The sequence below is a fragment of the Ruditapes philippinarum genome, unplaced genomic scaffold (genome assembly GCF_026571515.1).
Source record: "Ruditapes philippinarum isolate M1 unplaced genomic scaffold, ASM2657151v2 ctg10_1_1_1_1, whole genome shotgun sequence".
In the NCBI taxonomy this organism is placed as follows: Eukaryota; Metazoa; Mollusca; class Bivalvia; order Venerida; family Veneridae; genus Ruditapes; species Ruditapes philippinarum.
The window spans coordinates 258,290-277,135 of record NW_026866259.1 but is presented as its reverse complement, the minus strand read 5'-3'; the positions used below and the strand labels follow the sequence as shown (position 1 = coordinate 277,135).

Below are 18,846 nucleotides of genomic sequence, written 5' to 3'. Positions count from 1 at the left end.
AACAACCTTTATTTCTTATTATATCATTTTAATTAAATATCAGCTGTTTTTTAGAACAAAGTAACACAAGCCCTATATGAAAATTCTATATTTCAATTAAAACTGTAAAAACTTTTGATTCCCACAATGATACTTCATTCTACAAATAAAATAGTGCATCAATAAGCATTTAAATTAACATGTAAGATATCAGATGTGAAATATCTTTGGCAAGATAATAAAGATGAGAATTTTTTCATTATTTTTATTGTAAGTAATTATAGAACATATGGAGACCAGATTACATATAAGCACTGAATGTGGGTACAACTTCAGAAAAACATTCAAGCAAAAGTTGGCAAAGAAGTATTTCCAGATTTTGCCTTTTCTTTGTACTTTTTCCTTCATTAATTAATAAAATTTTCCAACAAATTACGTTGAATATAATATATTTCATGGAAATGAAGCAGATATCAATTAACCTATATCAAAATAAATATAACCATTTAGATGCCAAACAATTTAGCATACATAAACTCATTACAACTTCTCTATATGGACCATTAACTAAAATTTATCTTATTTTACCAACATTTGTTTCTGAACAAGTTCAAATATACATGTATATAAGAAGAATATGAGAATTGGAAATCAAGCATAAGATTTTTATGATTCTATACTAGCAACATTAACTAATGCCGATGTCTACCTGTCCCTCTGACCAGACTCTATACAGTTTGTAGCTTAAAAATACATATTTAACCAAAAGCCCTCAAGTTCCAAATTCTAAGTTGGACCAGTTTATTATCAAAATTTTGCTGGGTAATTGTTTAGACACGCATCGCAATAATTAATCCCCTCCTTAAAACCTTTGAGGGGCACAGCACTAACACCATCTATGTTCTATATAGGACCCAATACTACATTATATTTCTATGTCGGGTCACACAGTACCTGTTCGTAGTGTTGTAAAAAGTCATAAAAAACGAAGATTCTGACATAAATAATACACTACTAAAATGTAATGTTTTGACAGGCTCATATTGAAAGCTTATAGCAACGCCGCCTCGGGCCTTTAAGATGGTGACAATATTTATCTTTATAAAATACGCATATTTAAACGACATATGAGATAATGAATACTTGATATAAAATGTATATGTTTATTAAAGAGTGCAAAGTCTCATATTCAAGATGAAGACCGAAAAAAGATGAATTCTAGATTTTATCTCTGAAATTATTGCTTAAATTACGGATGAAATAGTAAGATAGATAAAAAACTAGGATGCATAAAAAAGTTGCTAAATAATTAAGTTCATCTCCCTCAATAAACAGTTATTCAAGTTTTAAATAATATATTTCAATAACCTTCTGAATATTTATATGTGGTCTAACTCATCAATTTGTATTCAAATATAAAACAAAATGGATTAACACCACAGAAGAAAACATTTAAATATCAATAAATTCGAGTTAACACAATGTACATGTACACATGTCTTTGGCCTTGACATATATCTTAAGTTATCTTGTTCGAAACATTAAATCTAAAATGCCCATCGCTTTTGTTTTGCAGTTATCATGGTCGTGTCCTGAAGGTAAAAACAGCTTTCATCATTAATACCAAATTTTCTTCATAAAAATCTACATGAAATTGTTTCCAAAATATTTTGTAGGCCGTGACTTAGAGATGATGATGTACAATCTAGTTCGCTAGTAAGAAGGTATACCAGAGTACAAGTAAATATATATGAACCTGATAATGTTTATGATGAAAACTATTAAAATCGACAAATAAGTGGCCAAATCCATCTAGAATGTGGACCTACATATTATAAAAACTTTAACCCAACATTAAGTTTATCAGCTAATTTTTTTGATAAAACTCGTTACTGATTTCATCTACTGTAGTCTCCCTGAATGTATTCTGCCCTGTATAAACAAATCAGTCAAGTTCAAATTAGAAATGAAAACCACTCTGATAAGCCCCTCTATTACTTAAAGCCTCTTGTATGACCAATATGTCAATTGAAATTTAATTTATATTCATTTTCAAAGTATGTTTGCACAGTTTACTGATATGAAATGGCCCAATTTTAAACTTATTAGATGGACAACTGATTCTATACCATTAATTGAAAGATTTCAGTGATACTGATAACTTTATGCCCCTTTACGTCAAAACTGGTCAAATGTAAGGGAAGTAAATCTGTTATACAAATGCCTGACTGGTTCATGTTATTTTTTAGTGTATCCAGAGTAGTCCCCCTTGTGAAAATTGGTAAACACACTAACCTTTCTCTTCACATAGAGAAGAAGTAGTGGAACTGAAAATCCATATGTTTTACATCCAGATCTTATCATATCTGACCATTTGTTTTCAAATTAAATGTCTGCACACTCTTCATATCCTTGTTCATAATATTGACACTTTAAAACAAGTTTTTACTTTCGTTTTGTACACTGGTTTATTGATATCATGCATATAATTATCTATGACATATGACCTGAGTGTTGTGTAAAGTCTGGTCTGATTACATGTAATTGGTCAATATAATATAACTCCAAGCTATTAACCTTTATGAAGACATTTAAATTAAGTCAATACACTTCAAAATCAACATTCTAACCCTTCTGGCAAAATAATAAACAGGCACTAAATCATAAAAACACAGCACAGCTCAGAAGAACAGGTCAGCACATATATACATGTATGGTATATTAATGTATATTAACATGTTATGTGACAATAAACTCTATATTCCTTTTACACTTTCAATGTACATGTACATTTTAAAGTTCCCTTATTAAAGTTCCCCTTGCTAAGAAGCTAGGCACACATATGTAAACACTCCATTACACACTTGATGCGATCGAGGAAATTATACTAAATAATTGTCAAGTATATGTATTCAAAGAAAAAACGGCATACACAAGGTTTTTAATATGCGCGCAATATTTGCACTTGCATTGTAATAGATTAGCAGATGACAAAAAATTAATATTTCATCTAGTCTGTATTGATTATACTTCATAAAGTTGTTGTTTTAAAATTTTGTTAAATAATTTTGACCTTCCACACTTTAATATGTACATGTACTTAACTTCCAGGAGATCTGCAGGTATGTGACATAATAATGATGCTGCTAAGAAACAGACTGCAACATAACTCACAGTGTATTTACATAACTGTGCAGTTTGATTAGAAATCAAAAACAGTCATCAAACTCATCCTAAAAATGTACTAACAATCTTTTAAAAGGTCTGTTGCTTTTTTTAAATTCCTAATTGCAGAGTATAACCTACAAGCCATTCTGTATTTTATTTTGAATGCTGTAACTTTTGAAAATAAAAGTTATGTGTAGAATATACATGAGCATGAAGCAGGTTGTTATTCAAGATCAAGGTAATGTATTATACTTTTCCAATTGAAACATACAAAACGGAAACTTTCTAAATAATTATTTATTTCTTGTCTTTAGGGTCATTTCACTCCATTAACATTAATTCTGAAGATTTAAAGAGGTTTGCGGGCATAGGCTGTCTGGAATACAGCCGATTAACACGCTCAAACTGTCCCTCTACAGCTTTCACTTACTGCAATTTGTTGTCATTTGAACTAAAAGAAATCTCACTTACTTAAGATCACAACAAAGTTTTTGTTTTCTAAACAAATTTGACACATTTTTAAAGTCATATCTCAGCAGTTGATTCACTTAACCTGCTGTCTGGGATATTTACAACTAATTACTCATTTCTCTCCAATTCACTGACTACTTCTGAATCAGCAGTAAAAGACAAATATTACCATTAGACTCAATGCCGAAATCAATTGTCACACAAAAAAATATGCCTCACCCTAGGATCAAACTAGCAACTCATGGATCACCAATCTAATGCTCTCCCTATTAAGCCAAGGGCACCATAAAACTTGGTGGAAGGAAGAAGGCACCTTACTACACAACACATTAAAACATGAGAAAACAAGTACTAGATTACACTAGAACTGGCCAGATACCAAGTTTCTGGCATTTAATATCATTCAATATGCACTCGTTCATCACAAATTTATCAATTGCTATTGTCTAAATAACTTTTACCTAGGCTCATATCAAATACATGCATTAACATATTAAAAGAAAATTGTAATACTGCGCAAAGGAAGTACTGTTAATGTTACATACCTGAAAAGTTGGTGTTAAAATATCATCATCTATGAGGGTATCACCAAGACCATCTTCACTCTCTCTCCAAGCAGATTTAAGACCTGGTATTCTTACACCTGGTACACTGCTTAGTTCACCAAAGTTAATAGTTGCTAGAGAGCTGAGTGACAAATCGAAAGTTTCCTCCCTTAATGCACCAACCGATTCAGCTATCACATTATCTTGTGCAAACAAAGGTTCTTTGGTACTGCCATACCTATTAAATTTCAGTTCCGAAGCAGATTTTTCTATATTTTTATACATTTCACTAGACTGACTAATTCCTCTATGCATTTCTTTACTCTTAAGTTCCAATTGTCTAGCATGAGCTTCACTTTGAGAATAGCTTTCATATCTACTGCTGTAAGAAACAACTGGTTCATCAAATGCTGATTTCGTTATTTTCAGTGTTTCATCCGTTTCTTCATCTGCAAGATATTCTTCGCTTTCTTCATCAGTTTTTAATCCATTTTGCTCACTGCTGATATCTATTTCACTAGTAATAGTGCTTTCTTGATCAGTTTCCATACCATCTCCTGCATACAGAGGATTTTCAGACCTACAGCTAAACATTACATCTTCGTCAGCATATAATCTCTTGCCAATTATGTTTGACATATGTTCTCTTATTTTACTTCTAATCATACCTTCATTAAGATTCTGTCTAGATGACGACCCATATTTCGAGTAGTCTTTGGTAAATGATCTTGGAGATTCATAGCCATCAGAAAACCTTGTTCTTGTTTCCAACATTTCCATGCTTCTTGTAGTCCTTTCTGACATTTTCCGTCGCATAGTCTTAGAAATAACAATGGCACCAGGAGAACGCCTTGTGGAGGACCTGTACTCGTCTGAATAATGTGGAATAAATATATCATGACTAGCTGATTCCATTGACTTCCTCCTCTCAGAAAGTCTTGCAAGCAGTTCTTTTCTTTCCCTTTCCATATATCTATCATACACACTGATTCTCTCCACTGTTGGTGCATGGAAAGTCCTGTATGGACTAGAGTCAGCACTCACACTTCTTCTGTAGGCCATCTTTGTATCTGGTTGTTCACCATTAAATGTTACACTTCTTTTATGAAGAGCATCATCTTGTGAATAGTGCTTAATTCTTAATTCATTTGGTCTTATGACTCTTCTTCTGGTTACATAACTGTCAGCTTCATTTGCTAAAGTTTCTATTTGTTTGACAACAACCGTACTTTCAGGTGATTTCTCTTTTAGAAGTTTGTAGGCATTTTCTGTTTCACTGCAAAAAGTAGTATTAGTAACAAAGTTAGCTTTGGCAGTAAAGGTTTTTGAGCTAGTTACTAATGTTATTTTCTCCCCATCATAACATTTCTTCTGAACAGTTTTACCAACATTTTCACTTCCATTCTGTAAAGTTCTTACCCTCCACTCAACCTCATCACCATCTGTGTCATTATTTAATAACTTACATTTTTCAATTTCGTCATCAGCAATTCCATTTCTAATAATTTCTGTTTTTGAAGACAGCTTTTCAGTAAAATTTAATTCAGTTTTGTTCCTCCCATTGATATCATCAGATAAAACTTTTGATTTTTGCACCTTTTCTTTTGATTCAGTCAATACTGCTTTGCTTTGTGACACACTTTTAACATCTACCTCATTAGATAAATGTTTGGATTTTGATTCCTGGATGTTCCCAGGTTTGAGTGATGAAGTCAATGAATCATTTGGTGTTAATTTTACTGACTTTAATGACTTTTCCTTCCACTCATCATGAAAAGATGTTTTAAACACATTACTTGAATCTCCAGATTCACATATAGTCTCCTCAATATCTCTATTCAGACCTGCTGTTTGGAGACTTGTTGTTATTAACGTAGATTGTGATGAAGTCTGACAACTTCCCGGAGGCGATGGCGATTTTGATTTTCTCTTCGATGCTGTCCTACTGTCATGTAGTTTGTTTGATATAAGATATCCGTTGTTTTGTTTCGGTTGCCCCTGTTTTGATAAGAATCCTTCTGATTTCAATGCAATACCACTTTCAAAACTGTTTTCTCCTTTTCTGTTACTCACATTTTCACTATTTACTCCTAAAACTTTCTTTGATTCTAAACTAATTCTACTTTTCTGTAAATTATTGCCTGTTGCAGTAATTCTGCATTGTGAGATACAGTTTTCACTATCAATGTCCCCATTTGCGTCTGCATTACATCTGCTATGTTTATCTTCATGTAGGTTACGACTGTTTTTGGCAGAATATCCACCGTCCTTAACAGATCCTTTATAGATTTTTCTTGGTTTGTTATACCACTGAGAAATCGCCCGCCACCATATATGAATCCATTTTAGCATAAGCCATACTATAACCAATAAGTCCAGCATTGTAACTAACAGTCTGGCAGCTTCTTAATAATATATCACGCTAATTTACTTTCAATAATTACCCGTTCAAAGACAAACTTATAGCCACAAAATATGCATAATAGTCCAGAAATGCATTTTCTCTTATAATATAATAACATCACACAACTTCTATTTTCAATTATTATTCATAGCTTGTCAATGCATCGTTAGCAGACGACAACTTTGTAATTCTCTATGTCTGTCAAAATCCAGGAAAAAAATATGTTGCAATTCCGCCAATGATGTTTGACAGTATAGGTTTTGAAATGACCTTGCGATTGTTCAATAGACGTAAATGTCAATTTTTCACATTTGTATTTAAATTTTCAATATTTATCATTGTAATTACAGTACATTAAAGCTCTTCTATAAACTTCCTACAGATTAAGATCTGTTCAATTATTTGTCAATTTGTTACGGAAACATTACTTAATACTAACTTCTCATTTCTAGATTTGAAAATTAAATTATTTCTAAACTTTCGTTTTTCACGTCTGCTGCAAAAATAATCTCTGATCATAATCACAATGCATATAAGGAAAAGATAAATAACTTGAACTATATTTTTCCTCTAAATAATCACATGATAAGGAACATCATGCTTTTCAATGGCGGCTAAAAAAAATTCAAACTGATGTAAATACAAATGTTTCCCCTTTAGGCTATTGCAATTATCGAGACTTTGAAAGTAAAATTACACCTGATAAGATAGTTTTGTGATATAATAACATGTATAAAGTCACTCTATGCTAACATAATGACAGTGTCCATTCAAACATGTTAATGTAAATTGTAAATGTATCTGGTATCAGTAAATTCTTTAAATTTATTTCTCAATTGTTTAAATATTTAACATTTAAACAGGATTAAAACAACAAATTCAAGTTTGTTTGTTAGTTGTTTTCTATGAGGGGAAAGGTTGTAAATAGGATTCTTAAAGTTTGAAATACAGCGAAAGTGGAAAATTTGGTGTACTTTTGATATCAGAGATATTTAGAGAAGGGGGTGAGGGGGGGGGGGTTGTTTTTTTAATCAATTATTTGATATAAAATGCTAATAACAATTTGTTCAAAGTCATCTGGGAGTAACAGTGTTGAGGAGAACAGCATGTGTCAGAATCATGTCTATAGAACAAGTCTGTTAAGTACATTAGAATGTTAAGAGAAATATTTGTTCAACTGTTCACCATGGGAGCAGACTTAGAGAGAGACTATTATTTCCTCCAATCATGAAAACCTTAACTAACAAACATCCATATATTCTGATACAAGCATTGACTTAGACTAGCAAATAAGGTGCTAATTTAGCAAGTTGACCTCAGATCTGATGATAGAAATCAATATAAATTACCTGTCAGATAAAATCATGTATTTCTTCAAGTCTAAAATGATGATTGTTTTAAACTAATGTTTCATAATATGTATGGTTAATATCCCATTTAAATCCCACTTTCTAATCAGTGTTAAATAAACTAACCCATACCCACTCCCCCATCCCCATATAATTATTCTGTACAGCATATAATTATATCACCCCCTTCAAAAATGGAAGCCTTGGGGAAACATAGAACAAAGAAAATATTTATTAAAAAGTTAAGTAATAATCCTACATCTAAAATATTCAACAAAAATTTACAATGAATATATAAATCCAAAAATCTTTAAATAAAAACTAAAAAAATAAGGTAAAAAATATTCAAAAACTTCTCTGTCCTTACTCCATATAAGTCCGAAAAATATAAACACAACCAAAGGCAAACTCTTTCAAAATCGAAAACAAGTTTTACTCCACTTTGAATTTGAATAAGACACAACTTCCCCACCCATTTCACACTACTTTCCCCCTCATATGATGTAACACTCATTCATAAAAAAACAGATTTCCCAGTTCAAGGTGTATTGATCTGACGTAAGTGTTTTGGCATCAGTGCAGAAACTTATATTCCTTTTCTAAAAATCCTCTCATCTCATAACAGCAGACGCAAAAAAGCAAACATATTGAAAACCTATCTATCTATACACCTCATTGTAACAATAGTCTTTTGGAGCTCCATATGTTAATTTTTCTTACTTTTATCCATCATAAAATATTTATTAGCATTCACATCTACAATATTTACACCTCTATGTTACTCATCTTTCCCAATTTTCAAGGTCTTTATACCAAACGCATCAATATTTGTGTAAACATCAAATGCACACATGATTTACATATTAAAGCATATAATGATTTATATCTGACCATGAAACATAAAACACATATAATATTGTATCCCTAGGGAAATACTTAATGCTGCCCTTTAGTAACGTCACATACTTGATTTTATATAACATATGAGAAAAATAGCTGGACCCTTAAAAGTGGACTTGCCTTGCTTTCAAGGACTTGGAAAAGTTCATATTAATTTTCAAGGGATTTTAGAATTAAAATATGGTACTAAAATTCAGCACCTGGTCAGACTGCATGGACATACAGACAAACATGGCATAGTGCCGAAATTGCGATATTGCGGCTGCCACTCAAAGGGTTAATATTCATCAAGATTTACAAACGAGACATATAAATCAAGTATCTGATAAAATATTCTCGCAGAAACAATGTGCAGCCTTAACATTGTCTACAAAATATTGATAAATACGTTTTCTGGAAACCATCCTTATAATCTTAGACCAACGCAAATACTTGTCCAGAAATAAACAAAACGTGTTCTGTCTGTCCTAAAATTATTCATTTTCTGATGTAACAATACATCTTAAAGTCACTTGAACATAAATACTACATGTACATAATATATGTGCATTATATATTAAACATATATCCACTTGACAGCTCCTCCCCTACTCTTAAAGCATCCCCACCCCACCCACTTTTAATTAAAAGTGATATTATATTTTCACTTAACATTCTCCTAATAAGTTTTTTTTTTATTTTGTTTCTTGCTGTTGTTGTTTTTTTTTATCCATTTCATTTATGTATTTGGCCATCAATGTAATTTTTGTGTATTGAATGAATGACTCATGGAAAAATATTTATAGACTGATACCAACATCTCTTACATTAGCTTAAGTGATAGGCAATTAATTTAGGTAAGTATTTTATCTACTTACAAAGCTATGAATGTAAGAATTTCAGCATATGCTATTACTCTCATAATATTATCTCTTCTAAATATATTCCATTTAAAGTACAACTTGACAAATAATTGAACTTTTCAATTTGAGAGCATTACAATATTTGTGTTCATAAATAATATATTTCCACTAAATACTTATACTTCAGCAAAAACTGTACCAATGTAAGTATTATATATATCACATTGTACATGTATATCTCCAGCTGTCTTTTGGGTAATAAATCCGAACTATTAGTAATGATTGTCTAATATTTCCCGGACTATATTTGTCTTCATAAATAATGTCAATAAAGACACAGAAGGTCATCCAGTAATTATTATATTACAAATATATAAACATTATAAATGTATCACCAGCATATGTTTTCCAACAACTATTCTAACATCACACATTTATTATATATACATGCACAAATACTTCCTCTAATGATTTCTATCCCTTTTCAATTCATAAGAACATTTTCTCAACACTACAATACCGATTTAACACTTTTTTCTTCCTGTTATCTCCTTCATTTAATATATTCTTCAGCATTCACACCACGCGAAAAAAACAATGAAACTGTTTTATATTGAATTATCTAAAGTGCAGACACTCTTAAAACCCTGTAAGTTTTATCTATAATTAACACAACGACTTTATCCTTAAACAAAACATAAGCTATTTAGCCTGTGACACAATGTTTCAACGACCTTGAACTTTTTTTTGAATTTATATATTGGAATTACTTATGCATGATAATTGTATTAACACAAAACGAAAATTACATTTTGGTCAGGGCTGGATGGTTTTTCGCAAATGCACATTTTGCCGCATATCTAAAAGCCTACTCAAGTATAAATACTTAGAATCTTGCATTTGTTTTATAGTATTGTACATGTACTTCAAAAGAAACGTTGAATAAATATTTCCATTTGTTCTACACACATTATACATGTATAATAATGTTATGATAATGAATAAAACATGATTCTTAGTTCATGCAAGACACTGTAGTCTTCTGTAATCTATTATATACACAATTTGACCTTCAAGTCTGATTTCTCACATTTTCTCAAAGTATCTAAACAATGCAACACAATCCAACAGAAATTTCTAGCAAATCAGATTTCCGATTAAAAATATCAATTTCAATTTCCGAAATGTTTAACGTTTAAGATCGAACTTGCCAAATCCGAATCATGTTATATTCCAACCCTCCAGAGAATACAATGAATATAAATGTAAGCTGCATCGCTTTGTCATGAACAAATTTCAGGCAAAAAAGCGGTTTCGAGACGGTATTACGCAATATTTTCAAAATCAATATGTCCTCCGAGTGTGTGTGCCTGTCGTCTTTGACCAAATTACTGGCATGTATTCATCATTGAGAAAGTAATTCCATCACATCTTTTACGAGATTGAATATTTCAATTTTCTAACTGAACTTTATTGTATTTCAAACTTGATCTCTACAACAACTTTCATTTATTTGATTATCTCATTCAATGTACATTCAGTTTCAAAACAATTCATTCAAAAATTTATTGAAAGAAATACACCATACTTTATTTCATTATGATAGTCTGTCCAAATTTAAGTACTTCCAAACAGTTTTAATTGTTCACCATAGGTTTATAGGCTTATGTCTACAGGGCTATGAGGGTTCCAGTTTTGGACACATTTAAATAAGAACACGAAGCTTCCATGGTTACTGTTTTAAATAAATGTTACATGTGGAGAAGTTGGTGGTTACATGAGGAAAATAATCAGATCAGTATTGGTAAAAATGTAAGCTTATTGCCCCGCTAGTATATACTATTTAAACTGATAGCAAACAAAAACAAAACAAACAGTTCACAATGCCATAACATCATCATATACTGACTTATGAATAATTTAACAATCATAAATTGTAATAAAGGACGTAGTAAAACATTCATTGAACAATTCAACAAATTACAGGAAGGATCATTTTGTTTATGTCAATACTATTGTTCCTTTTTTTATGTTCATGTCAACCATACCATAAACTATAGACACCCTGTTATATGCAGTAATATTCAAGTTAAGACAATATTTAGTATGTTTGTTTACTTCGTGTAAACGCTTTTAATATTTCTTTCAAAATTAAGACAATCAGGTTGTAATATGAAATTGTTTACAGGCATGTCAACATTTTAGTGTCTTACTTGTGAAGCAGGAGCCCTTCCCCCACAGCCCGAGATATACCACAGTGCTGAGTGAGATCCCTTCCCTAACATGTGACAGAAAACTGGAAAATTTGGACCCAGAGCAGTGAAGGGTATACTTGATATATACTATGTACTATGTATATATCATACAAAGATTAGGGACCTCGAGTGTGCTCAAAAAGAGCATGAATGAGAAAATGGATACGAGCATGAATACATTATCATCAAGAACAGACAGAGTTATCCATTTTGTTACATCAATTATTTATAATGTCTGCTTGTACTGGACTGCAAATTTTAAAAGAAATATATAAAACCGAGCTTCAAAATGCAAATCATTAGATTATTAATTGATGACTGAATTAAAACCTGTGTCATATTCATCCATGTTGCTCATATCAATTTTCTACAGATAATTAGTATAAATTGTGGTTTGAATATATATATTTTCTCATGGCCATATCAGATGAACTATACCGGAAATGATGTAAGCAATTATGAATCATCAGACATATGTAAGTTATAGCTGATAAATAATCAAACATGGAGGTAATTTCTGACATATCCGGAGACAAGATGAACTAAAACACTTGCACTTGGGGGTGTGGATACTACATGTGTTTTATGTTTGTCTAACACAGGTGCATGATTGAAAAATAAATCCAGAAAACATGATTTTTATTTAAAAAGATCAGGTATGTTTAAAACTTTTTAAAAAAGAATTATGGATTGCGGGAGTCTGGCTCTCCTCTCTGGAATAACTGGTTTGAACACTCGATCAGAATCCGAGAAATGACCATGTTTCCTCATGACGCCTCAGTACCCGTTACGTATAAGCTACAATAATAAGCTACAATCAAGCTCAAATCTAAATGAAAGAGGGGTAACTCTGCACAGCCTGTGAAGTTTTTACTTAAGATGCCAGGAGTTGCTTTCCTTTTGCATTTGTCTACAAGTAATGAAAGTAAACATTTATTTTAATCATACAGACATTAACAGTATGTTAAAGTCATTTTTGCCTATTCTATTTTACAAACATACTACACCATACTGTGACAAAAACCTGTTCCATCATACAATCTATTTTGTTATGCAGGCAAATCTGTTAAAACCATTGCAAACAGCTGTGCACTGGACCTTTTAGTTCCTGGATGTTGATGTGTTTTTTTCTGCAAAATTTAGGTTATTTTGAGTTTTTGCCGTGTCTTCTTTATTACAGGCCTCAGTGAGAGCATCCTGGGCATGGTAACGTAAAAAATTAGTTTTAATTTCAGAACTGTTTATAGAGTAAAGTGCTGCATAATGAGAAACAAATCTCTCCCCACTTTCCTCATATTTCAGTATCTGTGAACATTTTGAAGAGCTCACTTGAAGCCGGAAATGTTCAACACAGAAAATTAAAGAGTTAAGGTGCAATTTTACAGGTTCTGTAACTCATCAGTGTTTGTATAGGCAAAATGGAAGTTGTATATGAAACGATGATTGTCAGCTTACATTTATAAAGAATTCTTTCAATAAAATTATGCAAAAACATACTGTTCCTATCTCTAGTAAACAATATACCAGAATCAAAGAAGCGTGATTTAAAAATAGCATAATGTGCTTTATTCTACACTGACCTTTAACTTTCTAAATTTCTTAAATTAACTTGTAAAATTTCCATTGTTTTTAATGTCAATTATCAATTTAACGGAAATCAAGATGAAAATTTGATGCTGGTCAGCCAACCATATAGACAACAAGTCTGGCCTCACTTGATATTAGTATCAACAGCTTTTCACTTTTGGTTCCAGAACTGTTAAAGAGCTAAATAAGCAATACAATTTAAAAATGCCACTTAACTTGCTACCTTGACTGTTTTAGAAACAATCTTAAATGATATAACCATTGTATATCATGGCATGATGGTCCCTAGTTTATGTCCTAGAAAAGTGGCCAAGAGCCACCACCACTTGAATACTAGACAGGTGTAGCATATAGTCTCCTCCATATAGGTCACACAGTTCAAACATTGTTATATATTTTGCATGGGTATTGCATTTTCAATGAGCCGAATAATACATACTTCAAAAGTTCCTTAGTACTTACACATGGTATTTATTTCACACAATTTGTGAGACAGTACATGTATAATGTACACAACAGACATTTTGATTGCAGTGCTTTTTCCCTCTTGCTTTTCTTTAATTAAGTCTTAGGTCACTCAAAACACTAAAAGGTTATGTGGCAAAGTTCAAGTTTTTATTAAAAGCTTTAACTGTCATAGAAAGACCCTAAATTCTAGGCCTGCTAATTCCCCCTCTCCTCACTTTTTTAAGCAAAGGCTATAACAAATGACCTTCCTGCAACATTGCTGGAAGCAGCTAACTCACATGAAAGATTTCTACTTCCCTTGCAGTCCTCAAACCAACAGTGGCATTCAAGCCTGTGACCTCAACAACTCAAGAGGCTGAAGTGACTCTCTCAATATATTTTCTGCTTATACAAAGTGCTTCAGATTAACATTGGTTTTAAGAGTATTTTTTTGTTCATAAACAACTATTTACTCATATTTACATAATTATCTTGATGTCTCTACTTTGATTTATCCAAACCTACAAAAAGTACTAGTAATCTGTGAATTCCATAAAATGGCATATTTTCATATGAAAAAACAAAATATTTCAGACCCCTGGAAATCTAAAGAAAATATTTGTAAATCTTTATAATAATCTGGATGTAAATGGTGTATCATTTACCAGAATCTGAATGTACCACTCACACTTACATACTCGTTGATATGCAGAAGTCTGATAAATTATTATTTGCAAATTTTTGCAAGTGATTCACTCCTCTGATGGAATGTTTTCTCATAAAATATTTTCCTATAGATATCAATCTAAAACTGACAGAGTGATAGCCCTTTAATCTGAGCTTCTTTTGCCTCAAAGACAGGTATATACCACAAAGACAGGCATTTTCCACATCTCACTTTTCAAACATAAACTACCAGAATATTATTGGCAAGATTAATGCATTTAAAGATATGAAAGGTTTCGATTTTACATGTTTTTGCTTGTTGTAAATAAATGTGAAACGCGACCCTATCTAATCAATCTTATGATGAGCACAGTGATAATCCTTAATGCATTATGAATCACAAAAGGGGAAATATAGAACACCATTCAGTATAATGGTAGAAAATAGATGCCAAGAAAACAAAAATCTATTTGTCTTTAAACTGCCAATAAAAATCCGGTTTATGATTTTGAATATCAGTTTTTTTTATTCTGTTGAGTCATTCAACAATACCATTACCTTCATCCCATAATGTCATAAAGTTAGAATTCATCATTATTTGTATTTATCATTTCAATAAGAATTACCTTCCCTTTACACCAAGACTAGCGCCAGGCTGGTCGGGCTCTATACTGCTGGTGGAAATATTTTTTTCATTTTGATATCCGAAAATCGTAATTTTGGACAGTTTACATTATAGAAGCACAGGACAAGTCAATTCCAGAAATTCAGCAGGTTAAGGAATAAAGGTTAACCTGAACCATGTATCGAATCTTTCTTTATCGGTAGTGTTGAGATTATCATCTCATTAATCAAGCCTGGCTGTGAGTTATGGATTATACTAATTAACTCTGACACATTGCCAGTGTTTAGTTTCTGGTAGGAATCTAACCTTTACCAACTCAAGATAATTTGGTGCCCACTTATCTCACAGGTCCGTCTGCTACTGTTAAGCACTGGGGTATTGACTGATCAGTAGCGAAAGTTACAGGAGCTCTCTAAAAGTTCTCCATTGGTGCCAATTAGTTTGAAAGATATATATATATATGTATAAGAATGTAACATAATTGCAAAGATAAGACAGACTACTTCATTCATATAGCAAGGTCTCTGTGACACAAAATCATAAAGTATTTACTTTTCAACTTTTTCTTATAAAAGATTTTTAAAATTTTCTTTCATTAATATGAAACAGCTATAGATATGATTGTATCAAATATTATTATAAATTCATATCTTATTTCATATAAAGCTTTGTTTTCATGGTCTCCTTTATAAAGTAAATATTGAGAATTTACATTTTCCAGACATTTTCTTTAACAACAACAAAATGGCACCACTTATTTTCAAGACAATCATTGATGTGTATTTATGCATGCACTTTAGACAAATTTATCTACTACAAATGTAGAAGCAAGATAAGATATCTCTGTTACATCAAAAACAAGAAGCATTCCAAAACCGCTTTTCAGAACAAAAGCATGAATGTATCTATATAAATCTATTGAAAAACATCATTCTGAAAAATACAAAAAAATTGCACCAAAAGTTCGTGCCAACTTCGTGCCAGGCTTGATTAACAGCGGGTCTTGCTTCATTCATTAATATTGTTCCTGTACCTCTAAGATCACAAGCAAGCCGTAACTTTCTGCATTGGTTTTTTTACAGGTTTCATCAGTGTTTTAATGGTTGTTTCATGCACTGACTCATCATAATTAATCATTTCTACAAATGATATAATTGCATCAAAACTTGTAAACTCCATGCATTATATCCTCATTTATTTGCTTTATTTATATTTCTGCACTCTCTTCGAATGCCTTCGCTGATTCTGCTTATACGGTGATTAGTAGATAATAAAATATTACAACTTACATCAAAGGAATAGGTGTTTTAAAATGATCATGGCAGATTTACAATAAAAATTTAATGTGTTATGAACAAAACATTATTATGGGGTGGGTTCAATTTCTTATCTTTCGTACACATATCTCTACAATCAGCATTAATTAACTTTTACTGTGCTGGAACGCAAGGTTTAAAAGACTTTGCCATCAGTAAAGAGAGAGATTTTCCCTCCGTATGTGCAAGTCATTGCAAAGGCACATGATTAAAGAACCAATGCTAAGTGTTAGACAGCAAGTTGGCATGTTTTCTACAGCTCGGAGTTACTTATAAGGCAACTTAGCTTGAATGAAGTTAACTGTCCCGACTAAAGTCGAGGGGAGTAGCCCTACAAAGTTGGCAGAGTCTTTTTGTACCTTAAGGGGCAGATGAACCCTCATTAAACATAGACAACATAGTACATAGAGAAAGACTAGCCTGCATATCTGTTTAGTTTTTATCAGGCTCCATACTGTATGCCAACCAAGTTTACATTTTTACATCTCCAGAATTGATAATTTGATGAGGAAGCTTGACAAGTCCATTTAGGAAATTCAGCAAGTAAAGGGTAAATATAACTTAGACTTTAAATTGTACTACAACTGATACTAAGTCATTAACCTATACATTTGTACATAATCTATTATCACATCAAAATATTGTGCAGTTCTGTAAATATTTCAGAAATCAATTAGTCTATCATTAAGGCCAACATTTTTTTATAAAATGTTTTACGGGACCGCCGACCGTATTTTTAGAGAAAATCAAATAAAAATAAAAGTTAATATAAGAACTTTTATTTTCATTTTGCCCGCCGACCTCTCTTACCCACTTCTGTCAAAATTAAAAGTTAATTGGTATGGAACACGTTTTTAACTTTAGTTGTTAACGATACTTAACACTTGCTTAAAACAACTGACAAAAGTTAGCCCTTTGATGTTTACAAGAATGTTACAAAAGGCGTATCAAAAGGGAAGGGCAATAACTTTACAAGCTTGTAATAAATTTACCCGTGTGAATATCACGCGACACCGGGTCACGGAAGTTCGATTTTTTCGAAACTTGTTTTCAACACAACTATGGCAATTTGAGTAATAAATATTAGAGCATTTAATCAAACATGCTAGCCTGTAAAGCTGTTAGAAAGCACGACTGGTTATTAACATCCATTGCCTAAGTTGAATTACCTTCACTGTCAGAACAGTTGTAAAAAATTAAATGGGCACGGGATCAAAGTCGTTGATCGACTATGGTGTCAAAATGAAAATTACTGGATTTACCACGGACCATGAGAATACTTCCACACATGAAAATTTAGACTCCTGTATAGGTTTTATAAAGAAATATAAGTTAAATTTACTTAGACAGATGGAGAAAAATGAGTAATAAGTACTTGCATTGTAGATTTATTGTAAGTAAATTGATAGTGAAAACTTTTTATTATGAATCATTGAAAACAATTGAATACTTTATTATACGAAAACAATAAATTCCTGAAAGTTAATTGGTGGACAGATTTTTGTTGTTGTCTTGTTGAAATACAATGCTTCTTTATAATTGAACACGGTCATCTATAACATTTATTAAGTTAATATTAGTATCATGACAGGTAGTAATGTGTATTTTTAGAAGTTTTTTACTAGATCAATATTGAGGAAATTGGTCTTTTTTCAATGTAAGATTCTGACTATGAGCATAAGTCCTCTAAATTGACATTTCTGTAAAAACTGCCAATAATAAATTCTCAACAGAAAACCCTGATTTTGTAACAATGTATGCCATTTGATTTTCTATTTACTGTCAATTGCTTTCATTTTACTAATTATTTGAAATATGAATAATTTTCAGAAATTGCAATTTTTTTGCACATACAGAACTTACTCTCTTAAAAATAATTTGAAGTTGTTGATTCAATTTACCTTGTGAAACTGACATTGTACATTATTATGTTTGTACCTCTGTGAATGAATCACTCTCCCTTTGTGGTGTTGTGGATTAGAATCCTGTCAGGAAGTTAATTTGGATTCCCGTGAGGAAACTATCAGTAAGCTTATGATAGGTAGGTGGTTCTACCTGGTTGCAAGCTTGTGTCAGTAAAGCTTGAGAGTGGCAATACGACATTGTTTGGATACTCTTGAAATGAAGGGACTAAACAATGAATTTGGAGTTGTGTGGCATGTTTGCCCTAAACGTGAAAAGACAAAACTAATAGAAACTAGATCACATCATCAGCATTTAATAGCTACTAAAAACAAAAGCAAAAGTGACTTAAAACATTTTTTTTTTCAATTATTTTGTTTAAAATTATGT

The 18,846-nt window shown here is 31.7% G+C and overlaps 1 protein-coding gene across 1 annotated transcript in view; it reads right to left on the bottom strand.

Moving 5' to 3' along the window:
• LOC132731938 (microtubule-actin cross-linking factor 1, isoforms 1/2/3/4/5-like) overlaps positions 1 to 7,063 on the bottom strand; it is a 134,014-nt gene extending 126,951 nt beyond the window's left edge. The window contains 1 exon segment of the mRNA XM_060718232.1: positions 4,164 to 7,063. Coding sequence (XP_060574215.1) covers positions 4,164 to 6,545 — 2,382 coding nt within the window. The 5' untranslated portion in view covers positions 6,546 to 7,063.
• Between the last annotated feature and the right edge of the window lie 11,783 nt (positions 7,064 to 18,846).